General features: G+C 52.1%; 2 protein-coding genes across 2 annotated transcripts; one reads left to right on the top strand and one right to left on the bottom strand.

Moving 5' to 3' along the window:
* Positions 1 to 472: 472 nt before the first annotated feature.
* ACTMAP (actin maturation protease) lies at positions 473 to 5,684 on the bottom strand. The gene is made up of 6 exons (XM_023725624.1): positions 5,199 to 5,684; positions 3,250 to 3,318; positions 2,651 to 2,775; positions 2,189 to 2,318; positions 2,025 to 2,095; positions 473 to 810 (listed from the first exon to the last, which is right to left on the bottom strand). The coding sequence occupies exons 1-6, from the start codon at positions 5,507 to 5,509 to the stop codon at positions 473 to 475; spliced, it is 1,044 nt and encodes a 347-aa protein (XP_023581392.1). The 5' UTR covers positions 5,510 to 5,684.
* A 619-nt stretch (positions 5,685 to 6,303) lies between these two features.
* On the top strand, positions 6,304 to 17,836 carry SNRPA (small nuclear ribonucleoprotein polypeptide A). The gene is made up of 7 exons (XM_004390847.2): positions 6,304 to 6,641; positions 7,078 to 7,173; positions 10,350 to 10,522; positions 12,552 to 12,731; positions 15,165 to 15,338; positions 16,180 to 16,268; positions 17,453 to 17,836. Exons 2-7 carry the CDS (start codon positions 7,101 to 7,103, stop codon positions 17,610 to 17,612), a joined length of 849 nt encoding a protein of 282 aa, XP_004390904.1. The 5' UTR covers positions 6,304 to 6,641; positions 7,078 to 7,100; the 3' UTR covers positions 17,613 to 17,836.
* Positions 17,837 to 22,805: the final 4,969 nt, after the last annotated feature.

Genomic DNA, 22,805 nt, shown 5'->3' with positions numbered 1-22,805 from the left:
GAAAGACCAGCCTGACTGGAAGGCAGAAAGCATGGGGGCAGACAGGTGAACTGCGGTCTAATCTCTCGGGTCTTGCAGATCACGGGACTTAGTCCCTGGGCTGGCAGCAATGAGGAGCCCCCGTGAGAAGAGACTGTGGGGGCGGTGGGGGGCCGAGTGAGGAGGCTCTCGCAGATGCCCAGAGAGATGAAGGTGGGTTCTAAGAGGGTGACCAACAGCTAGAGCTGACACAGGTGCTCAGTAGTGGGGTGATGGGCTGGGGTGAGGTGGGACAATGCTCTGGTTTCTGTGTTGAGGATACACGGAGGGGCGGGGGGGACCTTATGTGAGGAATCGCTGGGCTGGAGACCCTCAGAGATCCAGCCCAAAGCCCTGGCTGTTCCACTGAAGGAGAGGCAGGGGACACTCGTCACAGGGTGACAGAGCCAGGCTGCGGCCGGGCCAGGTCAGTCCGGGCTCAGGGCTCAGCAGGCTAGCGGCTAGCATTGTGCAGTCTGAGGAGCAGGGCCTGGCCGCAGAGGCCAGACTGCAGCCCGCCAGCAGGCACCACGTATGACCAGCCATCGGCAGCCCGTGACGGCGAGAAGTCTGTCAGCTGCAGATTGCTCTCGCGGACCTGGTCATAGTCCCACAGCTGGTAGTGCCAACTCTTGCCCTGCTTGGAGAGCAGGTAGATGGTGCCGGGGGAGCCTTCCTCTGGTAGGGGTGGCGGCTGGCAGGGTGTGCTGGGCACCGGGTGGAACAGGCCTGCCAGCTCAGGGTCTTCAGCGTAGCCGAGGCTTGGCACGCCTGGCACCCCCAGCAGGACCCCTGGGAGGAGAGCAGCAGGTGACTGAGTGCGCTATGTTGGGCTGCACTGAATTCCCCCCACAGCCCTCCAGGGTTACAGGTAGTCACCAGAGGTCAGGGGTCACACAGCTGGGCTGGGATGTGGGCCTGGGAGTCGGAAAGGCCAGCGTGAAGCAGAACCGCCACCACTGCCCAGTGACGTCCAGTAAAGACATGTTCAGAGAGGAGCCCTCAGGCTGCAGCCCCGAGCCAGGAGCTAGGCCAGGGCTTCCTGACAGGCACAAACCCTACCTCCTGACAGGCAGGTGGAGTGACAAGGACAGTGTACTTAACACCTGACACTGACTGGGAGCCCTGGTGGCACAGTGGTTAAGAGCTAAGCCAACCAAAAGGTCAGCAGTTGGAATCCACCAGCTGCTCCTTGGAAACCCTATGAGGCAGTTCTACTTTGTCCTGTAGGGTCGCTATGAGTCGGAATCGACTCAACAGCACAGAACAACAACACTGACTGAAGATGTGTAAGGGCCAGGCACCATCTAAGTGTTTCACATACCCTGACCCTGAGGTGGGTGGGCACTATTGATGCTGTTATTGAGTCAGTTCTCACTCACAGCAACCCTCTGGACAACAGAACGAAACCCTGCCCGGTCCTGTGCCATCCTCACAATCGTTGCTATGCTTGAGCCCACTGTTGTAGCTACTGTGTCAATCCATCTTGTGGATGGTCTTCCTTTCTTTCAGTAGCCTGCTACCTTACCAAGCACGTTGTCCTTCTCCAGGGACATCTTGATAACAAGCCCAAAGCACGCGAGACATAAGTCTTGCCAACCTTGCCTCTAAGGAGCATTCTGGCTGTACTTCGAGACAGAGTTGTTCTTGTAGCAATTCATGGTTATGTTCAATATACTTCACCAACACCAACTACTATCACCTCCATGTTCCAGATGGAGAAATGGAGGCCCAGAGAAGTGAAGAGACTTGCTTGGGGTCACAGAGCCCACAAGCTGCTGGGCCAGGCCTGGAGCTCAGTCTGTTGGATCCCGAAGTCTGTGCTGTCAGCTCGTGTGGGTGGAAACCCTAACTGGCAACCACACCACTGAGGCACCTGCTGTCTGTCGGGTCCCGTGCTAAATGCCCTGTGTGGGCAGGACGGCCTGCTCCTGTCCCTGCCTCAAGAATGCAGGGCGAGAACGTGGGGGGAGGGCTGCCCTGGGCCTGGAGGGGCTTCTACCCACCTGTGCTGACCGCCCAGTGAGCCTTATGGCCCTTCCTCTGACACGGCTCATGGTTGAAGTCCTCATCGTAGCTGATGCTGGCGTTAAGGTCACAGCTGTGGTCTACAGTGTGGCCCAGAGACCCTCTGCCACCCCACCCCACCCCCTCCCCAGGCCTGGGATACGGGATGAGCAGGGGGTGTCCGGCAATGAGGTGCTGCAGGACGCGGTCTCTGTTGGGACCGCCCAGGCCGCCGCAGAGCAGCTCCACTTGGCAGCCCAGTGCCTCCTGAGCCAGCCTACCCATGTCAGCCACTGCAGGGTGAGAGCCGACCGAGAGAGGGCTGACTGCGTGCCCAGCCCAGTCTCGACGGGGCTCCAGACCTCTAACCCTCACCGCTCTCGCCAACTCCTTTGCACAGATGCAGAAAATGAGGCACAGAGAAGGTGATCGGCTTGCACCAGGCCATGCAGCAAGGAGGTGGCAGGGCTGGGCTGGGCACCCAGTGTCCGCCTCATGACCACTCTGCCCTACTGTGGGAAAAGGGCCTGAGGAATGGCATGAGAGCCTGTCCCGCACCCAGCAGTGCTGCCCCCAGCTCCTCTGAGTGAAGACCCAGCTGGAGACCCTCCAACGCCCAGCTCACCAGAGAACATCTCCCCCTGGGCGGTGTAGCCTCTCTCCAGGGCCACCTGCACAAGTCTCTCCAGGGGGACACCGCTGGGGGGCGCTAGGAGAGTGCCTGCCATCCACAAGGCCACCAGCCCGCACCTGGAGAGAGACAGGCAGGGACCCAGCCCCTCAGCCCCGAAGTCACTTTGTTACTGGGCCTCCTTTGCCTGGAAGCTGGAGTGAGGGGACCAGGTTTGCTGCCTTGGGGGGGTTCTCCTCCCCTCTTCTAGGCCAGATGGGTAGACCTGACTCCCCACCATTGGACAGAGAATGGCCAAGGCCTGAGCCTAGGGCTGGAGGGATGAGGGGGAGGGCAGGGAGAGATCACATGGGCTTCCTGGGGGAGAGGGTGCCAGTATGCAGTTAGAGAGAACGGACCCGGTTCATCTGTTCACACATCTGTTTGTTCATTCACTCACTCATTCATTCCAAATCTCTGTTCACTACGCATGCACCCAGTACCCTGTCCTGGCGGGTCCCCCCTTCCCTCCCCAGTCCACCAAGGCCTTCTCCCAGCCTCCCTCTGGAGTGCAGGGCAAGTGAGGGGCTGGCGTCCTGGGTCAGAGTACGTACTGAGGGCCTTCTTGGATGAGGGAGGGCAGGTCGGCACAGAAGAGGATCCACTGTAGGTCACTTCTGAAACTGAATCAGAGCCACACTCGGGTCAGGTGGGAACAGCTCTGAGAGCCCCCCTCGAGGTCTGGGTGGGGGCAGAGCATACAGGGCTGGGAAGGGAACACAGGCCTGGCCATCTATAGCCCCAGAGCGGCTCCTGGCTGCATCACTGACTTCCTTCTCCCCCACGGGGCACTTGCCCTCATCTGGCCAGTGGGCATCTTCCTTCCCCCTGCCTGCTCCCTGCTCCTTCTCAGTTATTGAGGGGGCGAAGAGCAGATGTGCAAAAGTCATGCAGTTAGGAGCCAGAGACAGATTAGAGAAAATTTTTCAAAGGGGCGTCGCTACAGTTAAACTGTTAAAACAAAACAAAACCTGTTGCCTTGCGGTCGATTCAGACTCATAGAGACCCCACAGGACAGAGCAGAACTGCCTCATAGGGTTTCCAAGGAGCGGTTGGTGAATTTAAACTGCCGACCTTTTGTTTAGCAGCCAAACGTCTAAACTGTTAAGTGGGGTGAAAATCCCTTAACATAGGTGAGAGTAAAAGGCCAACTAAATCTGGAAGAACTTAGGCTGGTGGCCTAAAATAACGAGTCCCTGCAAGCCTGACCAGCCCCCCTGCTTGGGGAGGACGTGGAGACAGTTCTGGGGATCCCAACCTCCTCCCTTCCCCCCAGGGCCCAAAAGAAGGCAAGGCATCATGCTCTTTATTTCCATCTCAAAGTCAGTGAGAGGGGGAGGCTGAAGGGGAACGCAGGGCTCCTGACCGAAAGCGGATGATGTTACAGCACAGTGGTTAAAAGTGTGAAGCCATGCTGCGCAGGTTCAAATTGGGCGCTTCCTGTTAATTCTACGGCTCAGTGATTTCATCTCTGTGAACCTGTTTCCTCATCTGGAAAATGGAACAATAACAGCTACCTCATTAGGTTGCTGCAAGAATTAAATAAGTTAATACTTAAACACCCTTAGAGAAATGCCCAACATATACTAAGCACACAGTAACCAGAGAATGTCATTTGCCTTAAATTAACCTCACTGTGGTCAGGGCGTTTAGGACGGATTGTAAACTTCTGAAGAGAGTTGAAGTTCCTTCTGAGTCTGGGAAAGTCACTTCCCTGCTTCTGGCCAACCAGGCAATCATTCAGCTGGGTTTTCTTCTCCTCCTTCCCCTCCCCACCGCCTCATCCTGGTCCAGTCCCCTCCTCTCCAGTATAGGTCCTCCAGCTTCCTCCCTGGGCTCTGACTCTAGTCTCGCCACCTACGACGCATGCCCCACAGGTAGCCTCATCCTGTGTAGGCAGCTCTTCCATGGCTCCCCAGAGCCTTCAGGACAAAGTCCAGCCCGCGTACCGTGGCCCACCATGCTGCCTCATGCGTGATCTGGCTCCCGCCCCCCTCTGCCACTTCCCTGTCATGCACAGGAAAATATTTGCAGTTCCTTGAAAATGACATGCCCCGATTTAACTCTGGGCCTCTGCACGAGCTGTTTGCTCTTCCTCATCACGCATCCCTTGCACAACTTGCTCAATAGCACTCAGGGTTCCCCTCCTCAGGAGGTATCCCACCCCCACCCCTGCCTCCAGGCTGGGTCAGGTGCCCCTTCTGGGCTCCCCCATCACAGCCCTGACCACTCTGGGCTGTCACTGCTTGGTGAAGGGGGAGGTCTGCCTCCTCCACTGGACTAGGCGCTTGTGATGGCAGGAGCTTTCTTCAGTGATGGAGGCACACCACCACTAGAGGACTCAGGAGGGGACTGAACCAATCAGGCTGCTGGACTTTGAGGAAACGGGAAACCCCAAGAAGAGAGGGGAAACCCCAAAAAGAGACAGGCTGAAGCGATCTGGGACAGGTAGTTTGGTGAGATGCCTGGGGGGGGGGGGGAGTTGGTGAGGTGGGCATCCTACCGGTCCTTGTGCAGCTTCAGAAGCCTCTTCACGTCCTCTCTGCCCGTGGGGACTGGGCCAGACTTCTCCAAGGCCTCCTTCAGCAGCTGGCTCTTTTCCATGCCGAAGACATGAGGGGTAGCAGGCCCCAAAGCAGGGGGTGGAGGCGGCAGTGGGGGTGGTGGGGGAATAGGGACCTGGAGACTCGAGGGAGTGGGTAGAAAAGTTAAATCCGGGGAATTTGGAGGCAGGGGAGGTGGAATGGAGGCCTGGGATGTAAGCGCGCCGGGAGGAAGGGCTGGGGGCTCTAGATGAGAGCATGGAGAAGTCATTTTGGAGTCTTTGGGAGGAGCTGGGTGAAAATGGGAAAGGGAAAGATCCTTCAAAATGGAGTTGAAGGTTGGCCGCAGAGATGGGGAGTATGAAGGTTTGACAGCTGAGTCCCAGAATGGGGGAGCAGAGCAATGGGAAAGAACCAGGTGCACGCAGGGTTTGGGGCTGGCTCACACAGAAAGATCGGAGTTAACAGGGTGGGGTCTTTTAATCCCACATTTGTAGTATGGGGGGCTGGGGTGGGTGGGTTGGTTTGCGAGGGAGATTAGGCATTAACTTGTCTAAGTCAAGATTTGGAAACCCCCGTGTTAATTTTGGGATAAGCGGGCTCAGTCTTGGGATATGGCGACTAAAGAGTAGGATTTAGGGGTCTCGAGCTAAGGATTGGGGGAATTTAGACTCTGTTCCCCACCCCTACTCCCCACAGCCCAGGCTGGAGTTCGGAACCTATGAGCTGACCTTTGTGTCGACCTTTGATCCAGAGGTCAAAAAGGATACCTGGCAGGGAAAACTGCCTAGTTGTGGAGAAGGTCCTGGAATTACTGAGAAACAGGAAAAAGTCTGTGGGTTGCGAAAGGCTCAGATATGGGACGCTAGAAGGAGAGGCGATCCCCGGGAATAGAAAAAGGAGTTAATGGAACAAAACTCTCCTCCCCTTGCCGCAAAATGGCGGCTGCCGGACACAAGTTCCCTCACATCACGTGGTAGGATTCGCAAGTTGTGTCCGCCCCTTTCACAATCACGTGGCAGAAAATACTAGGGTGAGCGGAGAGGCGGGGCTTTCAAAGGTCGCACGCCGGAAGAGACTGCAGAGCGAGCCGCGTTCGATTGGCAAGAAGCGCGTGAGGGGGCGTAGCCTTCACTGATTGGTTCGTAGGCCTCGTCGCAGCTCGGGGCGGAAGAATTGCACAGGCTGGGGCGGGGTTTTTCTGCCTAGGCGGGAAGCCTAGTGTCGTTTTGATTGGCAAGCCATTGGTGGGGGAGGTGAAACTTACTCTGATTGGCCAAACTACGAGGTTTCCACAAGGAGATTGGCTTGCAGAAAGGCAAAGGCGGGGCCAAGAGAGGAAGCTTTGTCGTCCAATCGCAGGAACTCAGGAGACGCTACTTGGGGGAACTGCTCCTCTGTCGGTGAGTAATCTCGGGCGCAGGTGGTCATCGGCGCCAGGCGGATTGAGCGGATGGAGCTCAGACCTTCCCGCATCTCGTCTGGAGAAACTTTCCTGCTGCATGAGGCCAGGACGTCCCAAATTTGTCTCCTCTTCCTTAACTGGTTTTACGTCCGGGTGTTTTCTTCTGGGCCTCCCTTTGGGGTCCTGAGCCAATAGGAGTCGCCACTTAGGACGCTCCACCTACTGGGTCGCGTATAGCATCCTGGGACTCGTAGTAAACCTCTCGAGATTTCCCTCAGCACGCGGGGAGGAGAAGCGGCTTTTACCTCCGGCGCGTTGTCCAAATTCTCTGATTTCTTTCTGGAAGGAAGATCCCTGAGCAGTTTGTTAAACCAGCCTTGGGACAAAGGATTTAGAGAAACCAAGGGTTAAAGTCACCTTTTTCCTTTTTTCAGCCTTAACCTCCGCACCTTGCTCCATGGCAGTTCCCGAGACCCGCCCCAACCACACAATTTATATCAACAATCTCAACGAAAAGATCAAGAAGGATGGTGAGTTCTTGAGATGGCCCAAGCGCTAGGCTGTACCGCACGAGCTGGCCCCTTCCATCGCCAGCATTTCGCTTCTCTACTTTCGTCTCCTCCAGCGTGTTAGAGCTAACTCCTCGGTCTTTGCACATGTTGCGTCCTCTTGACTTTTTTTAACACTCCCTCAGTTCAGCCACACTCTGCCCGTTAACCTGGGCACTGTCGCTCGTCCTTCAGGTCTCAGCTCACAGGACCCCTCCTCCGCCAGGTGCTTGTCTTTGACTTCTCATAGGCCCGAGACATCAAGCCCTGATCACTCTGGGCTGTCTCCCAACCGGCCTGTGAGTTCTGTGAGGGAAGGGACTGGGGCTCTCTTAAGTCACTGTCATGTTCTCAGTGACCAGCCCACAATGAAAATGTACAATAGTAACGATAGCTAACGCTCTGTATCGATGGCTATCACTCTGTACCGGGCGCTGAGCTATGCATTTTTATATACGTTTTCATTACATTTAATTTCCACAACAACCATACAGGAAGAAGCTATTGTTATGCCCATTTCTTAGATTAGCAAATTGAGACTCAAGTATGACTTGACTTGCCTGAGGTCACACAGCAGGGAGAGTGGCTGAGACCACCAGTTTGCTATTGTGCTGAAGAACATACTTCATATAGACTCTTCCATTTTCTTGAGCAAGTTATCACCTTTACTGAATCCCATTTTCTATATCTGAAAATTGGGCTAACCCCAGAACCCCCATTGCCGTCGAGTTGCTTCTGACTCATAGCAACCCCATAGGACAGAGTAGAACTGTTCCATAAAGTTTCCGAGGAGCAGCTGGTGGATTCGAACTGCCAGCCTTTTTGGTTAGCAGCCGAGCTCTTAATGACTGCACCACCAGGGCCCCTAAAATGGGGCAAGATCATAATTTTGTAGGGATTAAATTAGCTAAATCTCCATGCAGTGCTTTTTATGGTACCTGGCTTTAAGAGCTGGATAGGTGTTAGCTGTTATCACCAAAGAAGTTGCTGGAATTAAATTTGAGGTTTCTAATAAAGTTGCTGTTGAAGAAAACAAAAACAAGGAATGTAAATTTTGCACAAAAACATCATGCCCAGCCTTGCTAGGTGGTGAGGTCCTGGGGACACAGTGGTGAGCGAGTCAGCCCTGGCCCTACCCTGATGGAGCCACAATCCAGTGGAAGAGACAGACCCATCATCCAACTGTGACAACTCACATGGTCAGGGCCATGGTGGGGAGAGGCACAGGCGGAGGGGTCCGGCCAGGATGAGAAACGGGTGGGGATTGGGTGCCTAGAGGTACAGGGATTCATTCAGCTTCACAGAAAAGGTGAAATTTTGGAGAAGCCCTCCAGCTTGAGGAAGCAGCATTTACGTTGGATGAGGGAGAAGGGTGTTCTTGACTTTGACCAGCATGTGTAACTATCCAGGAGCAGAAGAGCCTGGGGCATTCTGGGAACCACAAGTAGTTTTGTGGGACTGAAGCCTGTGAGTCATGGAGAGGCTTCTGGTGAACAGTGCACTGCTGGCTCTAGGGGCCTTACAAGCTGAATGAGGTGTTGAACTTTATCCCAAAGGTGTTGCAGAGCCAGGCAAGGGATACAGTCAGTTGTGAAAAATCCTCACAGCAGAGAAGGGTGAACTGGAGTGCGTGGGTTGGGAGGCTAGAAACTGGGCAGTGGTCCTGAGTCTAGTGGAATGCCTGGGCCTTGAACAAGGTGCATGAGGATGGCGGGTAGAGACGAAAACCAGGAATGTCACAGTGGATTTCTGGCTAATTGCTTCAGAACACCCTTACTCCCACCCTACCCCCAACAGGTACACACACGTTTCCTTCTTCCTTTGTCTAGTATTTGTTTCACCAAATATCTCTTGCATAGCTACTTTATTTGCATAAAATACGTTTTTCAGGCCTGGATGGGAAGACCGGTCCTTCCTTTGTTGAGCTTAAATCCTGCTTTCTGTCAAGGGAGGCAGTTTGCTTGAGGTGGTGGTGCCAGCTTTGGATAGACTTGGATCCTGGTCCTGGCTCTGCCTTGTCCTTCTCGGTACCCTCAAGACACTTGCTCGGGACCAGTGACTCCTGTCAAAGCCTGTTTCCACGTCAGTGAAATGGAAACGTTATGGGGACGGTCCTAGTTGCTTTTTCAAGGGGTTGTTGTGAGAATTGAGTGAAATTATTTCCATAAAGCACTTAATGGTGTCTTTATTCATGTAAACATGGGCAAGTTTGTGTGTTGCAGGCTGCACCAGGCATGTGGCTACTGCCGTAAACGAATTGGATGGGCTTGTAGTTTTTCGAAGGGAGAGACAGAATAAGTAAACATGCTGTCAGGAGGTGGAGAATGCCGTGAAGAAAACCACATAGGGTGAGGGGAGAGGAGGAGAGACGGATGGATGAGAGCGGAGTCCATTTGGACGGTGTTTGGGGCGGGGGGGCTCTCTGAGGTAGCCTCTCTTTTGCTGAGACCTGGATGACTAGAAGGAGGCAGATGTGCAAACATCAGGCAGAGGGAACAGCCAGTGCAAAGGCCCTGAGGTGAAATTACCATATTTTTACACAAATAACGCGTGACTTACAAGTTTGCAAACCACACACACCCCCCACCCCTGCGAGGTGTTTTCATGAGTGCACTATGCTCATTTTCTTTACAGCAACATGTAAAAAAATTAGGCGTATTGGTGCTTTCAGAAATACCTTTTGGGGAGGGAGGGTGTGGTTAGCAAACAAGTGTAGAGGGCACATGTTATTTGTGTAAAAATAGAGTAGTCGCCTGAGAAAGGGCTGCAAAGCTAGTGTGGCTGGAGAGACCAGGGTGACATAGAATGGAGGGGGACAGGGCATTGAGGAAGTCAGTCAGGACCAGATCACACAGGCCTTGTATTGAGGTACTAGTGACAGAAAAAGAAGCACTTATGTTTGCTGATCATTTATTGGGTGCCAGGTACTGTTCTAAACCCTTTGTACACATCAACTCATGTTCTGCGTACAGCATCCCCGTGGGGTAGGTGCCATCGCTCTCGGCATCTTAGGGAGCAGTGCCCTGGGCCCTTGCGTGGTTTGTGGTGGCATTCTGGGTGCTCTGTGAGTTGACTGATGAGCTAAAAAAGGGAGCTCAAGCTCCAGGGCATGGCACCCAGGTCTCTGGTCACCAGTGGGTCTTTCCTCCCTGCTGCAGAGCTGAAGAAGTCCCTGTATGCCATCTTCTCCCAGTTTGGCCAGATCCTAGATATCCTGGTGTCACGGAGCCTGAAGATGAGGGGCCAGGCTTTTGTCATCTTCAAGGAGGTCAGCAGTGCTACCAACGCCTTGCGCTCCATGCAGGGCTTCCCCTTCTATGACAAGCCCATGGTGAGCACTGTGGGTGTGGTGAGTGCATGTGTGCGCGTGTGCACATGAAATACTGGGGGAGCCTAGGGGGGCCGGGGGAGGGGGGGCCAGGGTATAGATGACTGCTCCTGTCACCTGTAGCCCAGTTCCCTAAGGGCCGGGGTTTCTGCTCCTGCTGTCCTGACAGTCTGGGGGCTCAGGGAGGGCTTTCTGGATGAGGTGAGACTTGAACGAAGAGAAGAGTTAGCTGGGGGAGGAGAGGGAGAACCTTCCAGCAGGGGACGGTGTGGATAAGACTCAGAGATTACCCAGAGCATGCATAATTGGGGAACTAAGTCCAGTTCCTTTGGCTGGAACACAGGGTGAGAGATGGTGGGGAGGGTGTGGCCTGGAGAGCATATCACATATCAGGCTAGGGAGCTGGATTTTGTCCTGAAAGTGAACTTTTATCTCAAAGGTGCTGGGGAGCCATGAGAGGGTTGAGGAGGTGCCCCTGGCTGTGGGTTAGAGGGGGGAAAGTAGGGTCTAGTCGCCAGGGTGAGGCTGGGTCAGGCTCCCGGGTGGGAGGGGGCGGGGCAGGGCCAAGTCTGGAAGGGATGGGTTTCTGACACTCAAGAGGCCCAGTGGGCGGCCGAGGGGACTGGTCTGTGGAGGTGAGGAATGGCTTAAAGTCCCTGCCCTGAACTAAAATACTTGGCACGTTGCCGGCGGGCATCTCTGGTTCTTTTGTTGGGCCTTTTCCCCCTTGTCTCCCAGTCAGTTTTCGGGTTTTACCGGGTTGGACTATGCCTCCCTCACCCAGCTCCCTTGGGAAGGTGACAGCCTGTCTCAGTGCCTGGAGGTCCTGGGTAGGTGACCTCAGTACGGGAGGCGATTGTGTGGAAGCAGCGGGCCCAAGGACAGCTGGGTGGCCGCCTGTTGACTCCAGCCTGCCGTTGTTGCCACTGGGGGTGGAAGCCCGAGTTGCCATGTCTTCCAGTTGCTTTTCATGGGCAACTAGGAGTTGGCATTTTAGGCATAAAAATCAAACTTGTATTTTGTCTTGTCCTCCCCACTTGGCCCCAAAATCACTGCTTGGACCATTAGGCCCGTCTGAGTTCTGTCAGGAAGCCCTGTCAACTCTACCTTCCCCTGTCTGCTGCTGCTCGTCCTTCCACTGCCCTGAGCTGGTCCCAGCCACCAGCCTCCCTTGCCAGGACTGTGGTGGCAGCTTGCTCACTGCCCCCTGCTTCTACCCCTGCTCCCCACAGGCTGCTCCCCACCCTACAGCCAACACGCCACTGCCCTGCTCAGAGCACTTGTGCTCTTGCCTTTCTCCAGAAGAGACGGTCCTCACCATGGTCCTGCAGCTTCCGTCCCCTGTGGCCTGTCTGGCCTCGTTTTCTCCCTCTCACCCACATCGCCTCCTTGCGGTTGTTGAAACACACTGGGCACACCTTAGCTCGTGGCCAGGCTGCTCCCTTTGCTGAAACATTCTTTCCCCACGTGCCCACATGGCTCCCTCCTGGAGTGCATCTGCACAGATGTGACCTCAGTGAGGCCTTTCCTGCCCACCCTATCTGAAAATTTCAATTCTTCCCAATGCTTCACGTTCCTCTTCACAACCCCAGATCTTTTTAAATCTTTTTATATTCCTCACTGAATGAGCTTCCTTAGGGCAGAGACTTTGGTCTGTTCCGTTGACTGCTGTTCCCCAGAGCCTAGAGTGGGGCCTGGTGCTGAGTGGGTTCTCCGTACACAGCTGGGAGACTTGCATGACTGGAAAATCTCCTGGCTCCGCAGGCTTCTGCCCTTGGCTTGATCCTCAGAGCTGTCCCGTCTTCCCTTAAAAATACCAACAACCCATTCACTGAGCACTTGCTACATGTTTTAACTTTCGCCCTGACAACAGTCTTTTGACGTGGGTAATATCACCCCCATTTTATGAATGAAGAAATTGAGGCCAAGCAATTTCCATAGCATTACTCAGCAAGCTTGGGGGGTCTGATTTTGAACCCCCGATTTGACTCCAATGCCGACGCTCTTGACCCTTCTGCTTTCGGTTCTGTAGCGAATCCAGTACGCCAAGACTGATTCTGATATCATTGCCAAGATGAAGGGCACCTTCGTGGAGCGGGACCGCAAGCGGGAGAAGAGGAAGCCCAAGAGCCAGGAGACCCCAGCCGCCAAGAAGGCCGTGCAGGGTGGGGCAGCTGCCTCTGTGGTGGGGTCCGTCCAGGGGCCTGTCCCGGTAAGCCAGGGCCCACAGATGTTCCCACCCTCGGGCCTTCCTCAGCCACGGGGCCTGGCCAGGTCAGGGTCGGGGAAGCTCTCCCCTTGGGGATTCAGACCCCTGCCTTCCATTTGCTTACAGCGATTGTGTGTGTGTCTCAGGTGGTGGAGTGACTGGATGATGGTATCTCCACTCTGAAATACCTCGAGATCTTTCCCTGTGGCTCTCTTTCTTGGTTTCTCACTCTCTCTGCTTGACCCTGGTTTTACAATCTGTGCCTTTTATGTCAGTGTACATATAGAAAATCCAGAGAAATGTATCCAGCAACTGTTAGGATTAGTAAGTGAATTTAGGAAGGCTGCTGGATGTAAGGTCAATGTGAAGAAATCAGTTTTACATCTCTATGTTAGCAACAGACAAGTAGAATTGGAAAAACAAAACACAGCACTCTTCACAGTAGCAACTAGGAGTGGATCCAACGAAAGGTGTGCAGGCCCTCTACCCTGAAACCACAGAACATTGCTGAGAGGAATTGGAGACAACCTGAACACATGGATGGTGAGTCCCGATGTTGTTAAGATGTCAGTTGTCCAAGTGGAGCTATAGATTCGATGCAGTTCCCATCAAAATCCTAGCAGGTGTTTTTGTGGAAATTCACGGGCTGTTTCTAAAATCTTTGTGCAAAGGCAAGGCCAAGGCAGGCGAGAAGAACAAAGCCAGAGGGCCTGCGCTACAAGTGGCAAGCCTCTTTCTAAAGCTAAATCACTGAAGGGGGTGTACGGTTGGGACGAGGAGGGAAGATAGACCAACGACACAGACCGGAGTCCGGAAACAGATCCACACGTGTGTGGCTACTTGACTTGTGAGAAAGGAGCCGCTGCAGTTTGGTGTGGAAGGGGCTTTTTTTCTTATTAGATGATGTTGGGCTAATCAGATGCCTGTAAGGGGAAAAGTGAGCCCAGCCTTGTACTAAATATAAAAGGTAATTTGAGATGTATCACAGACCTGAATGTGACTGCTAAAACAGTAAAGATTCTAGAAGAAAACAGGAAAATGCCTTAATGACCTTGGTGATGGCACGAAAATGAAACATCCTGTTTTCTAAACAGGATACAAAAAGCCCGAACTATAAAAGAAAAGATGGATAAGCTGGACCTCTCGGTAGGCCTGAGTGTCCATGTTGGGCTTGCTGACTGGGTCACACTTTATTTGTTCACCTCCACCGTGACCAGCTTGTGGGTCCGACGCGCTCTGGGCTTCTCTTCTGGCTTCCCCGCCGTCTTCACTGTTCCTTCTCCTTGGCCCAGCTTTCCGTCAGATTGATGTATGTGCACATTGGACTCTTCAGGTTATGAGTCCAACTCTGGACGCCCCATTGCCTCTGCTGTGTGCTGTTAGGCTGCCTCCCCCCACCCCCATCCCCTCACCACCATCACCCCTCCCGTTTCTTCCCACCATCTTTCCTGATCATCCCTATCCATCTCTGATTCCACTGCCTTTTTTTCTCAGTAGGTCTTGGTCTTTTTTTTTTTTTTCCTTTGATTATTTTTTTCCCCTTAAAGTTTTTTTGCATTGGGTAAATTTGCTGCAAAAGATCTCTTTAAAAGTGTTGATAAGCAAAGATGTCACCTTGAGGACGGAGGTATGCCTGATCCAAGCCATGTATTTTCAGTGGCTGCACATGCATGCAAAAGCTGGACAATGAATAAAGAAGACCGAAGAAGAATTGATGCCTTAGAGTTATGGCATTGGGGAAGAATATTGAATATACCATGGACTGTCGGAAGAACAAACAAAGCTGTGTTGGAAGAAGTACAGCCAGAAGCAAGGATAGTGAGACTTTGTCTCACCTACTTTGGACATGTTATCAGGAGGGACCAGTCCCTGGAGAAGGACATCATGCTTGGTAAAGTAGAGGGTCAGGAAAACAGGAAGATCCTCAACGCGATGGATTGACACAGTGACTGCAACAATGGGCTCAAACAACAACGGTTTATGAGGATGGCGCAGGACTGGGCAGTGTTCTGTTGTACGTGTGGTCGCTGTGAATTGGAACCGACTCGACAGCACCTGATAACGTTTTTTTTCTAAAAACAAAAGTACTGCTTACTCATTATAGGAAATATTTTCAGCCCTCTTAAGTTAGCGATTGTTGGCATTTTGATTGTTTTTCCTTTTTTTTCTTTCCCCTATTCATGTATCTATAAGCAAAGCTAAGTTGCATTGATTCATTTTCTGTCTTACTTGTTTTTTCACTCTGGATCTCTTGCCCTGTCCATCTCTCCCCGGGTGTCCTGTGTCTGCTTATTTTTCCTCTTCCCGAGCCTGGGTCGTCCTCCCTGTATCTCTCACCCTGAGTTTCCCCTTGTGACCTTGTCTTCTGCCGACACCTTTAGCACGCCTTCTCCCACTGCCAGCTGAGTCTCAAGTCCTGCCCCGCTCTCTCTGCAGGGCATGCCGCCGATGACGCAGGCACCCCGCATCATGCACCACATGCCAGGCCAGCCTCCCTACATGCCTCCACCAGGGATGATCCCTCCGCCTGGCCTCGCACCTGGCCAGATCCCACCAGGGGCCATGCCCCCACAGCAGCTTATGCCGGGACAGATGCCACCTGCCCAGCCTGTAAGTGTCTGATCCTCCAGGGTCTCTGGAGAGTCTTGGTAACCATTGTGTGTCATATGCCCACTCTGCGAGGCTCTGAGGATAGAAAGGGAACAGCTGACCTAGTCCCTGGTTTCTTGAGCTCTTCATCCTAGTATGTATGGAGAGTGTGTTGTTAACAGGTAAAAAGCGCTGTGAAGAATCACATATAAATTGTACAGGAATTGGAAGGGACTTTGGGGGGCCCTGATGTAGAGTGGGTGGTCTGGGCAGGCCTCTGAGGCCGTGATATAGGGGCAGAGCCCTCGGAATGATGAAGACATAGCGGTGGGGTAGGGCCCTGGGGCGGGAGAGGAATGGGCGTGTTGGCTGGAGGAGATTTGGAAGGTCAGGGCCAGGCTGGCGCGGCGGCCGGCACTGGGATGCCCTCAGTGGAGTGCCGAGCACCTGCTGATACACCAGCCCTGTTCTAGGGGCACAGCAGTGACCAGAGCAGAAACATCTGTCCTCCTGTTGCTTTTGGTTTAGTGGAGGCTAAGCGCTGGGGACAGACAGGCAGCAACCTCGAGTGTCAACAACCCATTGCCATTGACTTGATTCCAACTCAGAGCGACCCTATAGGACAGAGCAGAACTGCCCCGTAGGGTTTCCAGGGAGTGCCTGGTGGATTCAAACTGCCAATCTTTTGGTTAGCAGCTAAGCTGTTAACCACTTAACCACTGCGCCACCGGGGTTTCCACATAGTGTCGGGTGGTGGTAAGTGCTGGAAAAGAATTCAAGCAGGGCAAGTCATCAGCAAGAGGGGGCACTGGGGATGCCCCACTAGACCCCTGTGCTCACAGCCCGCCTCCCTCCCCTGCAGCTTTCGGAAAACCCACCAAATCACATCTTGTTCCTCACCAACCTGCCAGAGGAGACCAACGAACTCATGCTGTCCATGCTTTTCAACCAGTAAGTGGGGCCTGTGGCTGGGCCAGATAATGGCCAGGAGGTGTCACCATGGGAACAGGCCTCAGGACTCAGCCCTGAGCTGGCTTGGGCTTTGCAGGAGGGGTGGTGACTGAAGGGGTGGGAGGGGGCTGTGGCTGGGCCCAAAGGCTGTGAGAGCTGGGGTGGCTGGTGAGGCCCAGAGTGGTCAGCAGTGGCTGGGCCTGCAGGGCCTTCCTCAGGCTTCAGGGCAGGTGGGGGGTGGGGGGAGTCCAGGCTTAGCCTCTTTTTTTCAGTCTTTAAAACGGAGCCAGGCAGGAGCATGTAAAACAACAGTGAGATAACGCTGAACCCTGGTAAAATCAGCACTTGCAGAAACTGGGGGTGTGGGGCATGAGGGTGTGGAACCCTTGTGCCCTGTGGCTAGGATGTAGATCATGCATCATCGTGTAGGGTAACTGGGCGTTCTTCAGTGAAGTGGAGGAGTGTGCGTTCTGGTGATTCGGCTTCTGGTTGTGTCTCCTGTACTGTGAATGGAGCATTTATCACACTGGTTTGGGCTGTGAGTTGGAGGCAGCCTGGGAGAGTGGAGGAAGAGAAAGCATCGTGGATGGTTCTTGGCTGAGAGGAAATTTCCAGAAACTGAATAAAATAGAAAAACAATACTATACATATACCGTGTCAGTGAAACAGTACACACTGTTAGAACACTGACTGGGGTTGCCTCACGGAGAAGGAAGTAAGGAATAAGAAGAGGGAAACTTAAGGAGCAGCGTGGCATAAAAGTGAGGGTGGTGGTTATTTCTGGAGGGGACAGTTTTCTCATTCTTGGTCTGGGTGGTGGTTGCGTGGATGTTTATGTTGAATCGTGTTCATTAAAGTATGTTTACATTGTATGTATTTGTCTGTTTATATTAGGGTTTTTCAACTCAGCACTAAATACATTATGGGCTGGGTAATTCTCTGTTGTGGGGCTGTCCTGTGCATTGTAGGATGTTCATTAGAATCCTTGGTCTAGATGCAGTAGCACTACCCTGTTCAGTTATGACAACCAAATACGTCTCCAGACATCGCCAAATGTCCACTGGAGGGCAAAATTGTTCCTGGATGAGACTTGTTGGTTTATATCACGTCTTATATAATGTGTCCAAATGTTAGGAACGCAATGGTGAGGCTGGATCCTGATGTCTCTCCTTCCTTTCTCTCAGGTTCCCTGGCTTCAAGGAGGTCCGGCTGGTCCCAGGGCGGCATGACATCGCCTTCGTGGAATTTGACAATGAGGTGCAGGCGGGGGCCGCTCGCGATGCCCTGCAGGGCTTTAAGATCACCCAGAGCAATGCTATGAAGATCTCCTTCGCCAAGAAGTAGCACCTTTCCCCGTGTCTGTCCCTGTCCCTATTCTTGCTTGGCTCGCCCTTCCCCCCTTGGCTCAGCCCCCTGAAGGTAAGTCCCCCTTGGGGGCCTTGTCCGAGCCGTGTGTGTGAGTGAGTGGTCGCCACACAGCATTGTACCCAGAGTCTGTCCCCAGACATTGCACCTGGCGCTGTTAGGCCGGAATTAAAGTGTTTTTTTGAGGTTTTGGTTTCTCACAACCATTTCTTGTGTTTCTTTTCTTCTATTCTCCTCCCTCCACATCAGCTGTCTGAGTTTTGGGACCTCATAACATGTTAGGGTTTGCAAACTCGGAAAAACATAATAGTGTCAAATTAGTGTCCAATCTTAAGTCACCTTTACTACTTTCTCAGTTTACTATTTTGGCTCAATCTGCGTCAGAGCAGGAAATGGAAACTCAGGTCGGCCATGTACAGTTGGGCAAGTGGTGAACTGCACAAGGATGCTACCTTTCAGGGCGCCCCAAACCATTCACTTTGTAGACTTGTATGTTTATTCCAACAATTTTCTAACAGATGATAGAGTGTCTTGAGGAAGAAGTTTTTCTTCATCTTTTTTTACTATACACGAAAGTGTCTTATATCCTAACAGCAGTCCCATACAAACCATTCTAGGAATTTCAGGTGGAAAGGGATTTAATACAGGGAATGGGATGCCCATGCAATCGTTGGAAGGACAGGAATGGCAGCTGGGTTTGAGGCATTTAGTTCAAGTTCACAGGCCCTGATTGAACTGCAATGAAGAGATGAGGAAGATGCCACTGGTGCTGCCAGGACAGCCCAGACTAACTTGATCGCACAGGGCAGGTTGGAGCTGCCAACCAGATGCGAGTACAAGACGTGTGGCCACCTCAAACCCAGCTTATCTGACCTTGCTGGCTAGCTCCCAGCCAGGAGCATCAGGAAGGTGGCTATAGCAGATTCCCCTCCAGTACCCTGTTGGAGTAACGGTTAAGCCCTCAGGTGCTGACTGAAAGGTTGGCTGTTCGACCCACCCAGCAGCTCCATGGGAGAAAGGCCTGGGGATCCGCTTCCATAAAGATTACAGCCTAGAAAACCCTATGGGGCAGTTCTACTCTGTCACATAGGGCCACTATGAGTTAAAATTGACTCATTGGCACCTAACAACAACCCTAGCTGTGAGGGAATCCAGGAAAGGTAGTTTCTGGCTGGGCAGCCTTGTGCCCAGCTGAAGTTATGAAATGAGATAGAGTGAGGGGGAGCCCTTCTTAGCAGTCTCTGTCACACATCTGTCCTCAAAGTGTTTAAATTGACTCATAAAAACATAAACACTTCGGACCCTTTCTAACACTGTGTAAGTTGAGAAACGGGATCATTTGCCAGAGGTAGAAAATAACTACCAAAAATAAATACAGTAAAACAGTCATGTTAAATTCTCTCTGGACATTGCCTACCAAGGCTCTAAGCTTGAAGCCTGCTCTGTTCTCTTGGTTAAAGGGAAATACCGACAAGCGTTAGAAGTGTTAAGACACGCAGCACCAAATGCAGACTCCCTCCCTGTATCCTTTGCAGTTGAAAGGACAAAGGGCTTGCCTTCCTCACCAGATGGTGCAGGGTTATTGCAGACAGTAAGTGGAACATCTTGCCCTACCACACGGGCAACCATGGGCCTAGCGGTTAAATACGTGGGTTCTGGGGTTGGAGGATGCTGGTTTCTACTTGGATTGTTGTGACCCATGGGCAGTCAGTGTCCCTCCTCTGAGCTTTAGTTTCTTTTGTTTATCAATACTGTGTTGTCTGTCCCTCTGTCCTACACGCACACATGCACTTAGCAAGCACTCAAATTCAGCAAATATTTGCTGAGTACCTATTACGTGCTAAATACTGTTTTAGGCACAAGATAAGCAGTGACAAATAAAATCAGTAAGGTAATTTCAGATACTGTGGTCTGATGAAAATAAAACAGTAGGATGTGATGGAATGCTGGGCATGGATGATCCAGGAGAGCCCCTCAAAGAGACCGTTGGAGTAGAGCCTTTCCACGTCTTCATGTTGCTTACTGCTAGGTGCTGGGTTTGTAGAGATAGCTCCGGCCCACTCTTTGCTCCTGGTGAGCCCTGACCCAAGCCTGTGTGTGTCTAATGTCTTCCCCCTAAAAAAAATTGGTCTGGCCAGCCCAGAGGTGAGAAGGCCTGGGAGAAAGGTGGATCCTCTGAAGGAGGATCCTTGCTGGTGTGGATCTTTGAAGCACGGCTTTGAAGGTGAGGTGTGAGTTTGAATCCTCTGCAGCTTTCTCATTCTGGACTCTGCTGAGGCTCAGGTTCCCTCAGCAGCGTGGAAAATCACAGCTGAGGGGACAGCATTTCAGAGGGGGTCCAGCAAAGATCAGTGCTGCAAAGGTGATGTTTGAGCTGAACGACCTGAAGCAGCCTGCCACGTGAGGGTCTGGGAGAAGTGCAAAGGCCCCGAGGTTGACGTGAGCTCCGTGTTTGAGGACCAGAAAGAAGGGAGGCCTGTTAAAGCTCTGCATGCTGCATAACTCCAGGGGACGCCAGTTACATGCTTAATAGAATTATGCTCCTCAGTGGCCCTGGCTGTGTGGCTGGAGTACTGGGGGAGAAGGATACAGGGTGCACTGCAGGGGTTGACATGGCCAGTCCATGGAAGTTTGGATGTGGTAAACGGCATCTAAGATGGCCCCCAGTAATCCCCACCCTCTGGTATTCCCACTCTTGTGAAATCCCCTCTCTGAATGTGGGCTGGACCTAGTGACTTGCTTCAAATGTATCTAGCAAAAGCTATGGTATGTCATTTTCAAGGTTAGGGTTCAACGATTGGCTTGCATCGCACTTGCTCTGTGGGAAGCCAGCTGCCATGTCGTGAGCTGTCTGCAGAGGTGCACCATCAAGGGGCCTAGGGCGTCCCCCAGCACAAGCCAGGGTGGAACAGGCCCTCCTTCAACAGCCCACTAGGAACTGAATGCTGCCAGTAACCACGGAGGGAGCTTAGAAGTGGATCCTCCCCTGGTCCAGCCTTCAGATGATACTGCAGCCCCAGTCAACAAATTGTTGCAGCCTTGTGGGAGGCTTTGAACCAGAGGCACCCAGCTAAGCCACGCCTACACTCCTGACCCAAAGAAATTGATAATAAATGTTGGTGGTTTTAAGCCGCTAAATTTTGGAGTAATTAGTTATGAAGCAATAGATAACAATACACTGGGTTTTGGCAAGTGAGGTCACTTGTATATTTTGTTGCCCCATCAATATGGGGGCCACAGTTCCCGCAGCTAATATTTATTGTGTTCTCATTTCTAAGTATCTTTGGTCCTTTATGTGTTATCTCATCGACATACCTGATAAGACATTTGTTTCCTGGTTAATTGTCTCCCTCACTAGAGGGCTTTAGGCTTTGTTCTTTGATGAATTTCCAAGGACTAGCATAGGGTATAGGAGCCCTCGTGGCACGGTTGTTAAACCCATGGCTGCTAACCAAAAGGTTGGCAATTTGAACCCACCAGCGGCTCCACGGGAGAAAGATGTGGCTGTCTGCTTCCGTAAAGATTACAGCCTTGGGAACCCTATGGGGCGGTTCTACTCTGTCCTCTAGGGTCACTTTTAGTGGAATTGACTCGGTGGCAAACAACAGCGCCTCAAACATACATTAGAAGAAGAATGGTACACCGAACCCCCATATTCCCTTCTACCAGTTTCAGCTATTATCAATTTGTGGTCAAATTATATTTCATGCAAGCCCCCACCGGCTTTCCTCCCTGCTAGAATTGTTTTGAAGTAAATCCCAGAGGTCCTATTATTTCAGTATCAGGAGAGATTTAAGTTTATCTCTAAAAGATAAGAAGCCCTGATGGCATAGTGGTTAAGAGCTCAGCTGCTAACCAAAAGGTCTCCAGTTCGAATCCACCAGGCACTCCTTGGAAGCCCTATAGGCCAGTTCTCCTCTGTCCTATAGGGTGGCTATGAGTTGGAATCGACTCGATGGCAGTGGGTTTGGTTTTGATTTTTCTAAAAGAGAAAAACAGCCACAGGACCATGGTCCCACCTTTAAAAACAACGATGCTTCAGCGTCACTGAATATTCGGTCAGTGTTCAAGTTTTCAGTATTTTTATACATAAATTTGGATACAGTTTGTATGAATCAGGATCCAAATAAGGCCCACACATTGTGACTAGTTGATAGGTCCCTCGAGTCTGTTAATCTGGAACACTCCTCAATCTCTCTTATTTTTTTCCATCTACTTTGCAGTTTTTTAGAGAAATCAGGATGGTTGTAGAGATTCCCAGTCTGGATTTTGCTGATCGCATCCTTGTGATTCACTTAAGGTGCTTCCCTGTCCTCTGTGTTCTCTCTAAGTCTGTTGGATGGGTGTGTTTAACTCTTACAAGAGCCCTTTGAGGCAGGACAGCATAGTGAAGGGTGTAGCTCTGAAGCCAACTCTAATCCCTCCACTTTCTAGCTGTGTAACCTCAGACAAATTCCTTAATTCCCTGTGCTGCTGTTTCCATGTAAAATGGGTTTATAATTGCCCCTCACGGGGGTGGTGCAGAGTATCCATTTGAGTTAATAAAGCCAAACATTTAAAAACATGGTGAATGTAAGTATTAGGATTTATTATTATCCCCATTTTACAGATGAGAAAAGTGAGGCTCTGAGAGGAGAAATATCCCAGGTCACCCAGTCAGGAGGTGGCTTATGAGGGCTAATAATCAGAGTAGGACATTGCCTAGCCTCAGGCCCAACATACAATAGTCTCTCAGTACTTGAGAACTACAGCGGACTATTAACCTGAAATCAAAGGGCTCCTTGTTCCCCTGCCGCTCAGCACAGGACTTTCCAAGGTGGCTTTCCATATTGGCTGCGCTGCTTCTGTTCCTGGAGGGGACAGTAGGGGGGCCCAGCTACCTAAGCAGACCCAAAAGAAGACGAATGGAATATCTTAACCTGCCTGTCTGGGCCTCTCTGATTGTTGAGGGGGTGGCTGTCACTTGGAGTGGCCTGGGCTGCTTTGGGCCTATCTGAGCATTTCTTTGGGCTACCAGCCCTCACCCTGTCCTTGAAATGGTTCTGGCTGGGTAGCAGCCCCTAGGTGGTGTGGGCAAAATTTGGGTCTGGTTTAGGGCGGAGACAAGATGGAGAACACAGGTTTCTTTGTGATGCTGGAGAGAGGGAGGGCAGGAGGAAATCGGAGACCCCG

The sequence above is a fragment of the Trichechus manatus genome, unplaced genomic scaffold (genome assembly GCF_000243295.1).
Source record: "Trichechus manatus latirostris isolate Lorelei unplaced genomic scaffold, TriManLat1.0 scaffold00338, whole genome shotgun sequence".
In the NCBI taxonomy this organism is placed as follows: Eukaryota; Metazoa; Chordata; class Mammalia; order Sirenia; family Trichechidae; genus Trichechus; species Trichechus manatus.
This window is presented reverse-complemented; position numbering and strand designations above follow the sequence as displayed.